Source organism: Canis lupus, chromosome 16 (genome assembly GCF_011100685.1).
Source record: "Canis lupus familiaris isolate Mischka breed German Shepherd chromosome 16, alternate assembly UU_Cfam_GSD_1.0, whole genome shotgun sequence".
In the NCBI taxonomy this organism is placed as follows: Eukaryota; Metazoa; Chordata; class Mammalia; order Carnivora; family Canidae; genus Canis; species Canis lupus.
In genome coordinates, this window is record NC_049237.1 from 54,338,996 (window position 1) to 54,356,535 (window position 17,540).

A 17,540-nucleotide genomic window follows, 5' to 3' on the forward strand; every position below is an offset into this window, starting at 1 on the left:
CTTTAAGGATTTCAACTTGAAGTGTAAACATTTCTGTTTTTATTTCAAATTCCTATGTATTCTAAACATGTAAAACTCCAATATCTTCTAAAAATCGAAGAGCTTCATTTGTCTTTATTTTTCCCATGAGATGCCGCAAAATGAGAAGACATTGTATTTTCAGTGGTGTTTTTTTTTAAAGATTATTTATTTATGATAGAGAGAGAATGAGAGAGGCAGAGACACAGGAGGAGAGAGAAGCAGCCTCCATGCCAGGAGCCCAACGTGGGACTCGATTCTGGGACTCCAGGATCGTGCCCTGGGCCAAAGGCAGGCGCTAAACCGCTGAGCCACCCAGGGATCCCCTCAGTGGTGTTTTAAGCACAGCAGTGAGCTATTACGTCACCAACAATGACTTGCTTACTTTTTCCTCTTCCATTTTATCAGTGACCACTGACCATCAGATTTATGAACAAGAGACTTTTCTGTGTACAAATCCTTCTCAAGAACGCTGCTCTTAGACGCCTGGGTGGCTCAGTTGGCTAAGCGTCTGCCTTCGGCTCAGGTCATGATCTCAGAGTCCTGGGATCAAGTCCGACATGAGGCTCCCTGCTCACTGGGGAGCCTGCTTCTCCCACAGTCTTTTATTTTAAAAGATAAACAACAATTAAAAAAATAATAAAATCATAACAAAGCCAACAAAAAAACCCTGTTCTGGAGCTGGGAAGATGCCTGCCGTTACAGTGACCATAGCAAATTTGTTCTTTGAAGTTATCCCTGTAGTTCTATTCTTTTGAACTTTAGAAATAAAAAAGTCAATTGGAGCCTTCAGATTTTGACCAGAAAGTAAGGGATCAGATTTCTTTTTTTTAAAGGAATGATCATTTCAATGGGAAGAGTATATTTCCTCTACATACAAATATTTATGCTCAAGTTTATCAACTGGAAAGCACTAGAAAGGGGCTTTTTCTTTTTATGTCTCATTGACATTTTCAATCTAATAACTTGCATCAGTCCTGTAGCTAAATCCTAAGAGTTTAGCCCCATAATCTCTGGAAATGAGATTATTCTTTGAGAATTTAAAGGGTAATATGGCCACATTTGAAAGTCATTATCATGTTCAACATCTGAAAGAACATGAAATCAATCTCCGAAGATGGAAAAAAATACCAATTCGTGTCAATTCCTGTCTTTCCCTGGGATGCCAAAGGGGTGCCAAAGGGGTGCCAAGGGGTGGAGACTGGACAGGAGAAGCTTGGGAGTCCCAGGGGCTGGCGCTGGAGAGGGTTCTCCTCAGACACCTACGTGGTGGAGAAGAGCAGAGCCAGTGCCGAGAACAGTGACCAGGGGAAGCCAAGGGACAATTTTTTTTTTTTGGAAGTTGCTTTAAGGATTATGCCTTAACACTGACGTGCCCATTTCCAGCCCATCACCTTATTAAAACACTGAGTTGAAAGTCACCATGACCCAGCAATTGCACTGCTGGGGATTTACCCCAAAGATACAGATGCAGTGAAACGCCGGGACACCTGCACCCCGATGTTCATAGTAGCAATGTCCACAATAGCCACACTGTGGAAGGAGCCTCGGTGTCCATCGACAGATGATGGATAGAGAAGCTGTGGTCTCTGTGTACAGTGGGATATTCCTCAGCCATTAGAAATGACAAATACCCACCATTTGCTTCGATGTGGAGGGACCTGGAGGGTATTATGCTGAATGAAGTAAGTCAATCGGAGAAGGACAAACATTATATGGTCTCATTCATTTGGGGAATATAAATAATAGTGAAAGGGAATGAAGGAGAAAGGAGAATAAACGAGTGGGAAATATCAGAAAAGGAGACAGAACATGAGAGACCCCTAAATCTGGGAAACGAACTAGGGGCAGGGGAAGGGGAGGAGGGCAGGGGGTGGGGGTGACTGGGTGATGGGCACTGAGGGGGGCACTTGATGGGATGAGCACTGGGTGTTATTCTATATGTTGGCAAATTGAACACCAATAAAAAATAAATTAAAAAAAAAATAAAGAAAGTCACCATGGCCTTCTCTGGCCCGACCTAATGTCCTTTTTCTAATCCTCATTCTTTTGTTTCCTACTTGCTCATTTGACCCTATTTCAGACACTGGATGTTTGGTGATGTCCTAACCCTCCGCCACCCTACTCCTTAGCCTGTCACCAACTCTCTGCTCTGAATAATCCCCACGTGTGAGCCCAGTCATGACACACTCCCCTCTTCCTTTGATTCCCGTTTGTTGAGCTCACACAAGATTCTGTCTTATTTAATCATCAGAACATGTGTCCCCTGCCCTGCCAGTTCAGGTACCAATTCAGGCTCCTGATGGAACACAGCCTTACACTGATCCCTTCACCGTGGGTGTGAATCCCTGTGACTGTCTTTCTCGGTGTGCATAAATCACATTTGCTTATTCAGACTGGAGATGCTTAAAAATAGAACATACGTGGTGACTTGAGCATGTATTTTAGAGTCAGATCTGTGTTCAAACGGTGCTGTTCCTCATAAGGAACGGGACCAGGTCCCCAAAGCTCTCTAAAGCCAACTTTCTTCATCTTTAAAATGTAAATGTCAACACTATTCACACTGAGAGGGAATAAGAGAGTAAATGAGAAGATCTATGTAAAATATGTAGCATGTACTGGACTCTCGATAAATCATTTCTTTTTTTTTTAATAAATCATTTCTTCTTGTGTTTTTAATTAATGTCTCTCCTATCATCCATTCTAGAAGCACAATCGGTGAGCTCAATTTTGGCTTGCTTGATTGATTGACTGATTGAAACTAAAAAGATTAAGGCATTTGGGATGTGCTGGCTAATCATCCAAATCCTCCTCCTACACCCTCTCTATATGGTCAATAATAAAAGTGTTTATCTCAGTAAATCGCTTAAGTTACTCATCGATAGCGCATTTTTTAAGAAAATACTAAATGCCGGGAAAAATAGGCGCACAATACTTTTCATGCATTTTTTATGTTTTTTTTTAATGTTTTATTATCTATTTATTTTTTACATATTTTTAAAAATATTTTATTTCATTTTTTAAAAATTTTTTTAATTTAGTTTATTTTTTTTTAAAACCAAATTTTTTTTCCATTGGTGTTCAATTTGCCAACATATAGAATAACACCCAGTGCTCATCCCGCCAAGTGCCCCCCTCAGTGTCCGTCACCCAGTCACCCCCACCCCCCGCCAACCTCCCCTTCCACCACCCCTAGTTCGTTTCCCAGAGTTAGGAGCCTCTCATGTTCTGTCTCCCTTTCTGATATCTCCCACTCATGCATCTTTTAAATATTAATAAAGTTATTCCCAGTGTCATTTACAAGGCTCTATAATGTGAAAATACAACACCTCGTTACTATTTGACGACTTCACTGACTGCGAGTTATTTTATTCGGCCTTATTTTTACTGGTGATTGGACACGGTAAACGTTGCCAAAGGAGAGCATTTGCCAACACAGAATATCGAGGTGGAGATCAAGGAACTCCTTAAAATAAAACCTGGCATCTTGGCACCGAATCCTACATATTGGGCAGGAGTAATGTCCTCCTGGTAAAACCACAGGACTTTGAGCCAGCCCCCCAGTGATGGCAGCCTTATTGAAATAACCGTGTCCCTCAACACGAAAGCATCCAAGGCCCCTGGTTAGCTGCTGCAGAGGCGATTGTTTACACTGGCACTTACTGGTAAAGGGAAGGGGTGAAACCCTAGACGTGCGCCCAGGCGGGCCTGACTTCTGATTCCGCAGCCCCAAGTGGAAGTGAGGGCAGTGACTCAGAGCATTGTGATGGCGCAGCTGTCGCCGGGGTGCCTCTCAGGCCCTGCTCAGGCCCTGCTCAGGCCCGGGCGCCCGTGCCAGAGGGACAATAGCTGGAAGGTGATCGGCATGTCACTGCTTGGCCGACACAGTCTCACGACCGGGGAGGGGGGGACACAGGTCTCCTCGGTACCTAGAAGCTCATCTTCACTGACTCCCAAGTGGGTCCCCAGGGCCACCCCACTGCTGGGGGCTGGGTCCCTGCCTGGGAAAACAAGGCCACTGGCCGTCTTCATAGGGAGTTCGGTGATTTCTTTCTAATATATTGACCCAATTAATTTTTTGGGAGCCACTAGGTCACTGGGGAAAGAAGCAGCCTGGTTCACTGGACACATTGGTTTTGCAGCGATGTCTCCTCGGAACGTTGCGTGTAAATCACTCCAATCCGAGAAGGTGAGCAGCATGAAAAGCATATACCGAGGCAGGTAAGCATGCAGCACCTGCCAATATGTCCCATCATCGATACGCTCCTTTGTCCTATGGAGCCACCTCTATTTCCTTAAGTCTCTGTTAATAGTTATTATTTTGGAGCTTCTCAGAAGGATTGGGAAGCAACACACAATGAACAAACTCCAAACCTGCTCATAAAAACATGCAAATAAACTCCCTGCATAATATGCCATTTTTTTATCTTGGCATATTATTTTTTACTTAATTGCCAACATATTGCCATTCTAAATTGTTCTTCTTAACAATTTGATTTACTTTTAAAAATATACGTTGCCTAAAATAGCTATTGCTTGCCCAAGGATGCCCTTATAGACACCTGCATTTCATTCACAAATTAAGGCAAATTAGGGTTAAAGATCACAAGCCTAAAAAGTATATTGTTTTGTTTTGGAACAGACTATACAAAATACTTATGCTTATTGGACAATTCTCTGAACAGGCCACCTCTGCCGGGAAGTCTTTCCTGACTCTTCCCAGTGAGGATTAGGCTCTTTCTCTCTGTGCTCCCATGATACCCTGTCTTCACCTGTATTTATCCGGTGTATCTGTTTCCTCGTCTAGACTAGGGAGCCCTGTGGCAGGGACATTACATTCTTGTCTCTCCAGCACCCAGCAAAATATCTGACACCTGCTAGGTGCTTCAAAGGTGTTCACAAGATGAATGAACAGTTGATTGATTATTCTATGACTTTCCAGTCTATCCGTCTATTCTGACAATAGTGACAGCGACATAATTGGCTAATTGATGAGTTAGTCATTGAGATCACCCAGTCATGGACTATTTGATGATTTAGCTCACGGTCTACAAATAGGACCCTCTTTTAAAGGCTTGGAGGGATGGGCTGAATTTTACCTGCTACTACGAAAATCGTTCACATCAACAACTGGAACCCGGGCAGCACAGCCTTCGAAGTGTTGCTGCTAACTCGATCCGGGAAAGGAGGTCATCTGTACATAAGTTGCAGAGCCTGGGTTTTGAAGTTCAGAGCAGAGAGGTGGGGGGGTGTCATTTTATATTGAGAATGGAAAGTCAGGAGCCTTGCGAGCCGAGCACGTGTTGCAACTGCTTCCAGGGAACATCGTCAGACCAATAGCAGCCTGCGAAGAACTTTTATGGACGGTATAAATATTTTGAGCTCGGGGCATCAGCAGCAGCTGACCTTTCCTCGCCTGCGGACCAGCTGTTCGGGAGCATCCCGAGGAGAGCAGGCACCGCGGAGACTTGGATCCCCCCGAGAGCCCCGCGCTGCACCCAGTGCCGCGATGTCCCTGTTGGAAGAAAGCCGGCCCTTCGCCCAGCAGTTATCCAATGTCTACTTCACCATACTGTCCCTCTTCTGTTTCAAGCTTTTTGTGAAAATCAGCCTCGCCATCCTCAGTCACTTCTACATCGTGAAAGGCAACCGCAAGGAGGCGGCCAGGATCGCAGCTGAATTTTATGGAGTGACCCAAGCCCAAGGTAGGTCTCCCTAAGGCGGCTTCAGGCCCAGGCCACCTCCTGCTCCAGCCACCATCCTGGTGGCATGTTGTGCTCTCGCGCCTGCTTCAAAGCCAACACGCCCCCCAAATGTTCCCTCACCAAAAGGAAAAAACAAATTTGTTAACCTCGTGGCTTCATAAAGAAAGAAAATCAGTTTGCTGTATAAAGGTCCAAGTTGATAAAAATCAAGGTATGGTTGCAAAGTGGCCGAGTGGAAGCCTCCCACGGAGTGTGTGTTTTTTATTATCATTAAAATCTATTTAAAATTTGAATTAAAAAGTATTTTAAAACCTGAAACATTCCATCGGCCACGCTCTAATGTGAGAGGTTTCGATTACTGATTGTGTACTTCAACTGTCCTTTCCCATGTACCCGGGCTTTTATGGTATTTAAATCGACTCCTTAGCCATATGGTAAGCGGTTGCTATTGGAAAGAGAAGATTTGGAAGGTTTTAATTGTTGTTCACGACTTTTGTTTGGCCGAGATCATAGGATAAAATGCAGTGTGTCGAGTGCTAAGATTTAAGGCATGTGTTTTCCTGGATGGAACTGTCACTGCTTTGCTCAACTTGTAAAAAGTCGACTATAAGAGGACAGGAACAAGAATTAACAAATTGTGTGTGTGTAGAGCCAGATATATCCATCCACTTTTCTTAGAAGAAATTGAGCTATGAGACCAAAGGAGAAACAATCATTTGAACCATAGACCTGAATGGTTACAAATGCATTTACACTCTACTGGACGATATTCTATACAATAAAAACAATTGTTCTGGTGACCTTCAAGGTGGCATTTTTAATTCCTTGCAGCCTTTTGATTAATTTCTGGTTTGAACATCAGCGGGCAAGTACGCACATTGTAGAGCCCAAATACCTCGATACCTCTAAAGTAACTTACAATTTCAGATCAAAATACACTATCACCAAATTAAAGAACATTTTTTTTTAAGAGCACTCAGAATGGAAAGCTTGCTTTTTAAAATCTATTTTGTCTGGCTTTTCAGTTTGTGGAATATTTCATTTTTGAATCTAGGTTACTCTGTAGGTACATGGAAAGCTGAATCAAGGTAGAAAATATTTTTTGGTGTGTTGGGTGGATAATAAATTCATTTTGGCTAAGGAAGAGTGTTTTTACGCCAAGTGAGGAATTTATGGACTCACTAAAAATAAGGAAACTCTAAATACTGGTATGAAACTCCCACAAAAAGCTGGGTCTACTTGAACAGGCAACATGTACTCCTTCACCTGGCAGCCCTGCTTCCGAAGGGATGAAACTATTTAAATGTGGCACATACTATGTAGGTAAATGGAAGGTTTTGTTTCAAGAGCAGCAAACATAGGAAATTAGATTTTAAAGCCAAAACCATACTCCTAGATATAAGATTAAATCATATACTCATAGGGTGATAAGACCTACTCTCCTAGGTCCCCAATAGCACATTACTTCATAGTTGAATCTTGTCTACTTGTGACGGGAATTGCTATAGATACGCATGTGAAAAGTTGGCTAAAAATCCACACGTTCTGTGGAGTGACAGTGTTTTAGAGAAAGCTATGGAAGCTCCTTTTAGTACAAATTCATAAATAACAGGAAACAGTTGTCCTCTGTTTCACCTGATCTCGGTGCACTTAGGCTGGAAATCACAGGAATATATGAGATGGCTTCCATGGTCCCATCTAGTTTTATGGGTCTGTGTTAAGATATATTAGAATTCTAGGATTATGTCCCAAAAAGGAAAGAAAGAAATCAATACTCACTAGTGGGAATTATTTTCCTGGGAATATAAATTGGGAACACAAGATCTTTAAAATTTTTGCTTTATCTTATTTTAATATTATATCTATTTAACACAGTTCTTCTTTCTTAAATCTTGTATTAATCTATATATTAAATAATAGAATATATTACCATGATTTTCCTTCAATGTAAGCACAGTCTCCAATTTTATTGTAATATTAGGAGGATAAACTAATAATTTAGAACTTACAAACTTTTTTTCTTTTTTTTTTTACAAACTCTTTCTTCATCTCCTACCTCTAAGAGTTAATTTTTCTTTGCCTAGGAAACTATTAATTTCTTCATTTTGACATAGCTCTTCCTTTTATTTACTACAATTAAACTGTTTTAATTTTGTTTATATTTTTATAATTAACCAATCAGGCTTAATTATCTTTGTTTAATCTAGCAATTTCCTCCTTCCTAGGGGAGATTATCACCTTCATTCCACTTTGAATTAGGCTTCTCATTCCTACTTTCAAGACTTAGCCAGATTGTTCCCCAACATTTCTGACGTGGAGTTGTCAAATTCCATGAAATACGAGATGATGTATTTTCATGTGTCTCATAACCACAGAGACCCCGTTGACAACATTCTGGATGTCCTCTCCATGCCATAGTACTTCGGTATGAAGTAAAAGAAACTGTGTCTTAGTAGATGCTATTGCAAATCAACTCATTGTATTTGAGCGATGCAAGGTAGGGTTGGTTTTTTTTTGTTGTTGTTGTTGTTGGTTTATTTTTCCAAATGCTTTCTAGTTAGAAAACCGAAGTTTTTTTCCAAATGCTTTCTAGTCATAACCGAAGTTATGACTTCACAAGGATGCTGGAAGCTAAATGGCAGCTACAATGGTTTAAGATTATTCCCTTTTTGATTTCCTTGAGACGCCAGTAAAACTTACAAATCAGCTTCTTCATGTTTTATACCAAAGACTTTTATCAGCTCCACCGTCACATCGAAGGGACCTATTTATTACTCCCTTCTCTATACCTACTTCCTGTATCATTCTTGCTGTTAAATGTCCTGGTTACAGTCTCTAAAATATCAGAGGAGTAGTCTATTTTTAAAGCTAGCACTATACTTTGAGACTGACCGTGAGGCTAATAGGAGTTGAAAGGTATTTTCAGCTCTAGTGTCAAACAGTACATCGATTTTAGGAAATCACTCCAAGAGGCCCCTTGGAACTAATGCCCCCAAGGACACTTCAAGAGGCAGCAGCTCTGTTCTGTTAAGGGTGATACTTTCCATATTCCATCTTGGGCTCTAAAGGAAGTTCACTAGTGTTACCTACAAGTGGACAGGCCCCGTCCTAAGTACCTGTTTTATGCCCCCCCCCCCGCCCCCCGGTATCAAGGCACTGAAAAAACAAGATATGAGAAGGCAAGGTGTATTTTTTTCCATCTGTGAGTAGCTAACTCTAATGGAAGAGGCGGATCTTGAGTTGACCCCACGAATGAGCAGAGACAGGGATTGGGGATGCTCACAGAATATTAAGAAACGGGCACCCGGGTAGCTCAGTGGTTGAGCATCTGCCTTCGGCTCAGGTCATGACCCCAGGGTCCTAGGATTGAGTCCCACATCGGGCTCCCAGCATGGAGCCTGCTTCTCCCTCTGCCTATGTCTCTGCCTCTCTCTCTGTGTCTCTCATGAATGAATAAATAAATAAATCTTTAAAAAAATATTAAGAAACAGTGGATTTTACTGGAGCGAAAGTTCACGCAGCACAAAAAAATGATGATAAATTGGGCGCAGATACAAACGAATTCGAATGGAAGGTTCATGCAACACAAAAAATGATGATAAATTGGGCGCAGATACAAAAGAATTCAAATGGCAGGTTAAGCAATTAGAGCACAACTTCGAAAAACTTATGAGAGTTTTTGGTGTGAGTGAAAGCAGGAAAATGAGAAAAGACATGTATAAAACCTTAATGTAAAGTACATGTACATATAGTAGTGATGTTTGGAGTCTGACCGTGGGACAAGCTTGAAGCAGGGAAACCACTTAGGCTCCTGCCGTGGGGGGATAAGGAGCCAGGCTCCCCTGGTGGTGGGGGCGGGGGTGTGGACAGAAAAGAAAGAATGATATACGAATAAGTAAAAAGAAGAGAGGCGCCTGGGTGGCTCAGTCTGTTAAGCATGTGCCTTTGGCTCAGGCTGTGATCTCGGGGTCCTGGGAGGGAGCCCTGCCTAGAGGAGCATCGGCTCCTCCCTCTCCCTCTGCTCCTCCACCTGCTGCTCATGCCCTCTCTCTCTCTCTCTTTCTCTCTCTTTCAAATAAATAAAATCCTTTGAACAATAAAATAAAAAGGAGAAAAGAATAAATCTGATGATAACTTTAAATGGCATTGGCAGAGAGAGCAGATGTGACTTTAGGGGAGCTGCTTGCCTCCCAGAATTGGATACGGACACACCTAAAGGAAAAATATGTCAATCTGCAGAGGGCTTGATTAGCGGTGCAGGCGCAGGGGAGGCTGCGGGCCCAGCCAGGCGGCTACAGGGCCTGGCCTCTCAGTGCTTGGTGAGGCTGCGGGGTCACCTTCCCCTCCCTCCCCCGTGGAAGGTCGGGGTAAATCGGAAAGGAACAGAACTAGAATCTGCACCCTCCTCTTACGTTTGATTTATTTCTGTATTCCTTTTGTTTCACCAAGTAACCTTCTGATTAGGGTTTGGCTCTTCCTGTAGATCTGTCCCCCAAAAAAGAATGAGCTGGCTTGTTCCCAGGAGTGTGTGACTCCCTCTGACATTTACTCCCCTTCTTGTAAATTAATAGGTTTGCATCCCCCTATCACTCTTTGGTGGTGTTTCGTGTTCTTTGAGCAGTAAGTCCACCTCTGACGTGTGAATTTGCTCCAGCTTTAGCTGATAGATCGGGTTTCTGAGCCTGCAAGGCCACAGACCAGATTTTACACTGTGGAAAATTCATCAAAGTAATGTCTCTCTGTGAGGCCGCTTGAAAAACAATCCTCGTGACATCCAGACTCTTCAGGCACTCCCCTCACGGCTGAGACTTTATATAGAATACAGAGTGCATGGATAAATAATCACCTGACACTATCTGTTTTTGCGACTTCATAGATTTGGTTTTTAAGCAGACAACTTTTTTTTTTTTTTTTTTTTGTGACCTCTCTTATTGTTGACACTTGAAAATAGGCTGTGGTGTAAACTTGCCACCACAAGTCAAATGGCAAAAGTGCTGGCTGTGTTTTGGAGAATGGTGTCAGTGGGATGGGAAAAGCAGCTAGAATTTTATATGATGCAATATCATGTTTTTTCTCCATCGAAAAGTCTATCTCAGGTTTAAGAGCAGCTTGAGGAATTTAATGTCACATCAGATGTCAACAACATCCGTGGCAGTGACACTCGTTTTGCCCGTAACGGAAGAGCGACTCGTTTCCTGCAGGGCTTGGTGCCGTGTGCTGATTGTGTATGAGATTAGTTATGTGAGGAACGTGGCTCAGAATCTCAGCTGGGAAAAATTTCAAGAGGCAAATCTGTAGGGTGACTTTCTTTTTTCCTGGTGTTCATTATATAAAGGTATAAAAATACCTTGAAGATGTGAGAGCTTTGGACACGTTTTCTATACTTAGGTGGAGCTCTCTGTAAGAATAACGTGAGCCAGAAGACCTGTTCTCGTCTGACAAAGGACAGGACAGTATCGTTGAAAGTGTTACCAAAAAAAAAAAAAAAAAAATGTTAAGCTATTTTCATTTTTGCCCAAGCTCTACTATTTTTTGGAAATGTCAGAGCTACTACTTTTTTTGGAAGAGACCATTATACTACTGTGCATTAAAAATGGAATCTGGGAAGAAGGTTCCAAGTTCACGAAAGACAGTCATATTTTTAATGTGTTAATATCTCTCCTCTTCCTCTGTATTTGGAGAAATGAATGGATTTGGGGGAATTAAAGAACTTGGCATACAGATAACAGCTTGCGAGGGGTCAGTTTTCCCTGGAATAGTCTTCTCATGCCTTTGGTCTCTCTCTCTCCGTCCTTACGTCATTCAATTATTTACTCCTTTCTTACTTACAGTGTTGACTTGTGTGTGTTCCATGTCACAGGCACTGGGCTGGGCATTACACACACAAACACACAAACCAAACAGACTCTCTCCTAAAGGTTTCATCTAGGGAGAGACAGATAGATAACTGAGTAGCTTTAAAAGGTGGGAAGTGCTATTTTATAAGGCTAAAGAAGATGCTATGGAGCACAGAGGTGAGAGAACATGGACCGAAATAGGCCTGCCTGGGACATGTCAGTTAAATGGAAGTTTGCTGGCAGCCTGCATATTCTCTCCCACAGTCGTGCACATATCCTTACTCACAACACACACGAAACCTTGCCGATGCCCCACTTTCACTCCTGCATTCCTTTTTCACCTCAATTACTACGAGTTATTATTACTTCTGACTCACGTTCCCCCTGCCTAAATTTTTACCTACAAGCTCAGAGTTTTATTAGTAAAAGAACGCATTTTTAGGAAAGAATAAAATAGGCTTATTCCTTATCCACTAAGGTTTTTGAAAAATAACAGGCATTTCAGTTAAAAAAAAATCTCAGAAATGAATTCTGTACATGTTGATAGGAGGCATTCTTAGAATTAGTTCTATAGTTTTTACAGAATAAGGACAGTTAAAGAGTGAAAACTAGGTCTGAACCTTCCGCTTTCCAATTTACTAGCTCTTGTAGAAGGTGGTAAATTATTGAAATAAGATTTTCCTTGTTCATTAACGTAACTGATACAGTTTTGAATTTAATTCAGTTTGGTACTTGGAGCATTTGGACACCCCCTTCTATTTCTGGTTCAATGATGTGCCACCTGTGCATAGAGGAATACTTATGTGTGTATATACGTGGGTATACCTATGGAGAGATTTGCATACCTGCCACATGTCCTGCTTGACTTGCCTTTGGAGCAAAAGGACACTTGGTTAAGTGGAGCCAAACTGCACATATAAAACAGCCAAACAGCAAGCAGGCAGGAACTCCTAAGGTGCTAAATGAAAACAGTTAAGTTCTGTAATGACTGGTTTCTAAGGAAGTCCGTTGAGAGTATCAGGCCCTTCATCTAGAAGGTGGGGCTTAAGATAACATTTCAGAAGCAGAACGGATCTCGTTAAGTAAGAGTAGAGATGAACCCAAGCTGAATAAAAATGCAAAGAAGAAGCTTGGAACATGGAACTAAAGAAACCTGGCTCATCTGGGGGCAAAGATTGATGTATAAGTATTAGCTAAGGATTCCTAGCTGGGCGATTGGTACCGATGTGAAAAATAAATACACATCTTCTCAGTCACACAGCCAAAAGTAAATGGCCTTATTAAGAGCTTTCTGCTGCTTTTATTTAGATCCGGGCTACAAAAAAAAAAAAAAAAAAAAAAAAAAGCCATTACCTAATGATGGAAATAATTACCACCAGAAGTATTTTATAGAATCCTTGGGGTAGCGAGTCACTATTTTGTTACCCATGAAATACGCGTATTTCACAAACTCCATCTGGGAGAAGACAAAGTACTTCCTGGACTCCTGGACGTGGAAGCAGCAGCGCACATCCTCAGAGAGCCCCTACGGCGGTTCCGTGGATTCCTGCAATAATTTTAGCACATTCAGCTCATCTTCCAACCTGGGGAGAAGAGAGGAAAGTTTGTCCCCAGGGACAGAGGAACCGTGTCATTGCAAGCAGGTGGAGTATTTGGAACGCCTCTTGCTTTGAAACCACCCTCAAATAGTTTTAGAAAAAGAAAGGAAGCAAGAAGAGTTTGCTTACAGACTGTTGTGTAGACCGTTTGGCATTTCTTCTCTTCTCTGCCAGCTGCACGAAGAACAAATCATTCTTTCTTTTCCCTCCGCAGGGCCACAAAGGAGACCATTGGCTTTTTAGACCGCAAATGCCCAAAGGATATCAGGGCAGGGAAGGAGAGTATCATCAATTGTTAAATTGTTAACACTACCAGGTGGTCTGTGATTAAACAACTCTATTCTGTGAAATTTCGGTTTGGGGGAGAACATATATTAGAAGGATTTTTTTAAAGATTATTTTATTTATTCATGAGAGATATACAGAGGGAGGGATAGAGACATAGGCAGAGGGAGAAGCAGGATCCCTGAAGGGGAGCCCAATGTGGGACTCGATCCCGGGACCCCGGGATCACACACTTAGCCAAAGCCAGATGCTCAACCCCCGAACTGTCCAGGCATCCCTAGAATGATTTTTCTTATAATTTCTTTTCTATATCTTATAATTCTCTACTGATTACCGTGGGACAGATTTTTTAAGAATCTGCCCTCTATATAGATTTAGGAGTTTTCTAGAAGAGCCTGTGGGATTGAGAGGCGAGGGCGGCCTGCAGGGACAAGGTTCCTATAGACGCCTTTCCTCTTTCTAGTCAGGACAGCTCTACGGTTGTGAAGTGTCAGAAGCCGGACTCTCAGAGGAACTTTTCTTTAAAGGAAAGGACAAAATGATGTTCAGACGCAAATGCCCTCAATTGAATTAAAATATGATGTAAGTTACATGCGTCTTTCCAGAACCTACCTACCTTACAAAATGAGTCACAACGGAATAGCCTTTCAACATTCTTTCCTAGGGATTAGGACAACAGTAAACATTCTGGACCCGTCAGGAATGTGTGCAACTTTGAGAAATGGAGCGAAGCCAGCCTGTCTCCATGAGGGCAGCTAAAATTTCCATGCCACCATTACCTACTGAGCAAAATAGAAACATTCAGAAATACATATACTCTTTCCAGAAGGCTTAGAGTCTTAAACTATGGACAGAGGACAAACAAACTGAAACGTGATACCGGGATGCCATTCATGTTCTTAAATAGTAACACTGGTTCATCTCAGTCACCAAGCGTGGGGCTTGATTTAAATGGAAATGGACAGTGACACAATGAGAGAGAGGTACGGCCCACCCGTGGAAATCAGCTCCTGGGCCCTCCTAAGGCCGCAGAGTTCCTCCTGAGTTGGTTGAGTCAGGTAGGCTGATGGAGCAAGCAGCTATCCCCCTTTTGTTTTGTTTTTTTTTTTTTAAGATTTTATTTATTTATTCATGAGAGACACAGAGACAGAGAGAGAGAGGCAGAGACCCAGGCAGAGGGAGAAGCAGGCTCCATGCGGGGAGCCCAATGCAGGCCTCGATCCCGGGACCCCAGGATCAGGCCCTGGGCTGAAGGCTGCGCTAAAACGCTGAGCCACCCGGGTGTCCCAGCAGCTATTGTCCTAAACAGGCCTCAACACGACACAGCAGCAGTCAATAATGAGCACGGAAGTCGTGACTCTGGGGGACCCAACCCTTCCGTGACAAGCAGACACATCTTTGATTAATCACCGGGGAGCTTTATGAGCTCCTTCTGTTTTCCAAACTACCTCACTCCTAGGGAAACGATGAGCCCCGTCATCCATCGAGTGCGCAAGCAGTAGGTGATGCTTAGCAGGAGTGGATGCACCTAAGGAATTTCTGAATTTGGAAGCTTTGTGTCTGACTTCCCTCTCGGGCCGTGACCCAGAATGGGGAATTGGGCACAGGAAGAGGGCTAGTGTCTTCAGAGCTGGGACACAGGGCACCGCTGATCTATTGAGTGCGGAAGGAATGAATGTGTCTTCGCTTACTTCTCCAAGAAGTGGAAGAAAGGAAGCTTAACCAGAAATGTGAACGTTGCTCTCTCCACTCTCCATCGTGATGACAAAATGGCCCACCCGGTACAATGGAGTTCAATGGTCAAGGTTTACGGCTACGTAACCAGTAGGCAAAGCAACAAAAAAGAGTGATTTGGGTTGGAGAGATGGTTTCCTACATAGTGCATGTGAAGTCCTGAAATGACACTTGTACACCTAATTGGCATGCCCATCCAAGAATGTGGAAGAAAGAGGAATCTCTTTAAGAAAGCTCAATCTTTAGGGCCCACTGGGGGTGGGAATGTTTTTAAAAAGAATTTCATTTATGATGGTTGTTAGATTCCGTGACAGAGATTTTAATAATCACTTAAGGGTTCATTTTAAGCAGCACACACAAATGACCACACACCTGGTCTTGCAGCATTGCAACAAATATTTCGATTATTTTTTTTTTTTAAATTAGATTTTGGAAAGACAAAGGATTTAGCCAGAAGGGGGAAAAATAAGTTTGTAATTAACCTCAGACTCAAGAGGCAAACGTGATTCTTGCCAAATACTTGGATACCGAATTGTAACAAGACGGCATTAAAAAAAAACTGCCCTCATTCTGGAGAAGGCAATCACGATTTACGAAGCAAAAAGTCACTTGGACTTTGAAATAACTGCCAGCGGCATGTAAGAAAAACAATGCCTTGGATACTGAAGGACCAGCATATGGAATGAACAGGACACCTTAAATTAGGGGGGAAATTGAGTTTAAAAATCATGTTGCAGTTAACAGTGATTTAGCCGTACATAAATTATTCTGTCCTGTTTCTAGCACCTTCCAGCTGCGAGATCGTAGGAAAAATCGGTTAGAGTCTGCAGCTTCAGTTTCTTCATTAGTAAAACAGAGATAATGATATTTGTTTCAGAGGGTTATTGTAAATTTTCTGTGACATGTACTTTAACTCCGTAAGCCATCTGCCCTGGTGTCTTGGAATATAGTTACTCCATCAAAGTGAGCCCTTCTATTATATTTCCCAATTCTTCCAAAACAGTGCAAGACGGCCCACAATTTAGTAGCTCAGAGAAACATCAATAAACACGGAGGGTGGAATGAGAATAAATTGTGTTCGCTCAACAGTTGCCACAAGCCCAGGATAATGCTAGAACCTTTGTACCAAGCAACTAAGTGTCCAGATGGTTTCTGACCTAACGTGCTTGGCTTTCTTTAGGTGTTTATTTAAGAAGAACCCCCTGATGTTATGCTATATGTTGGCAAATTGAACTCCAATAAAAAAATAAAAAAAAAAGAAGAACCCCCCTAAAGTTCTGAAAGGTTAAGTCTTCCTGGGCCATCACTAGGCAGAGGATTTGGCTGGAGTGTGGCGAGGACCTGGATGGAAGGCTAGGGTGTGGAAAGGCTCACTCGGAGCTGGAAGGTTTTAAATTAGATTAAATTAAATCCAGAGGTCGTACACATTTCTTCCACCATCTTACTCTGTCCAAGGAACTCTTCTGGGCAGAAATCCTTTGGATGGGAACGTTTTCCTGGGCAAGACTGGTCAAATACCCGGTCAGGCTATCCTATGGGAATGTGTGTTTTTTTTCTGGAAAGGCACTACCTTTCCAGAAAGCACAGTGGCACACCACCCACCACATGGCAGCAAGCTCTGTGTGCTCATCCCTGGTGAGTGCCCTAGGAAGAGCTGAAGCCACCTCACCTCCAAAATACCAAACCCCCGGATCTTAACTTCCTCTGCCAAACCTTCTTGCCCTTTTATTTTCTTTCCTCTTAATCCCTGACAGCTGAAAAGGGAAGACAAAACACAGTAATGACAACAGCAGCAGTGAAGGGCTGAGTCAGCTCGGGCAGGAATTTGGCTTTTTTCCTTTATTTTCTCTGCTTCTCCCTGCCAGCTGGACTCTCCAGGAAGCAAGCAAAACACAATTTCTCACTGGACGTATCTTACAAAAAGGGTTTTTTGTTTTTTGGGTTTTTTTTTTTTTTTTCTGATGAGACAGGAGAAAAATAACTGGTAAAAACAAAACAAAACAAAACAAAAAAACCAAGCGGGTTATAACTGGAAATAAGGATGCAGGATTATTTCATAGCCTCATTAAATAAACTGAAGCCTATCAATATTGTAAATGGTCTGGGGCCCTGTGCACAGGTTTGCAAAATATCCTTCCAAGAGCTTCCAGGAACACTCACCTCTTTATGAGGCCTCTGCAGAGGTTATCTGAGGGTGGCTCTGCCTCTATTTGGAAAATAATACATCACAAATAATGATTTCGTCTTCCTTCTTCAGTAGGAGACCATTAAACTGCATATGTTACAACCAGGAAACAAAGTGATGATTCAAGCCAAAGGAATCTTTTTTTTTTTTTTTTTTTTTTAAGATTTTATTTATTTAT

At 42.3% G+C, this 17,540-nt stretch overlaps 1 protein-coding gene across 2 annotated transcripts in view; it reads left to right on the plus strand.

Moving 5' to 3' along the window:
- Positions 1-3,866: 3,866 nt before the first annotated feature.
- The window catches only part of ASB5 (ankyrin repeat and SOCS box containing 5), a 51,995-nt gene continuing 38,321 nt past the window's right edge, over positions 3,867-17,540 (plus strand). The window contains exons 1-3 of one of the 2 annotated variants that reach the window (XM_038560498.1): positions 3,867-3,975; positions 4,111-4,239; positions 5,338-5,723. In XM_038560498.1, the coding sequence (XP_038416426.1) occupies positions 3,884-3,975; positions 4,111-4,239; positions 5,338-5,723 (607 nt within the window). In that variant the 5' untranslated portion in view covers positions 3,867-3,883. Of the gene's footprint in view, positions 4,240-5,337; positions 5,724-17,540 lie in introns of both variants that reach the window. The other variant, XM_038560499.1, reaches the window with a different exon arrangement.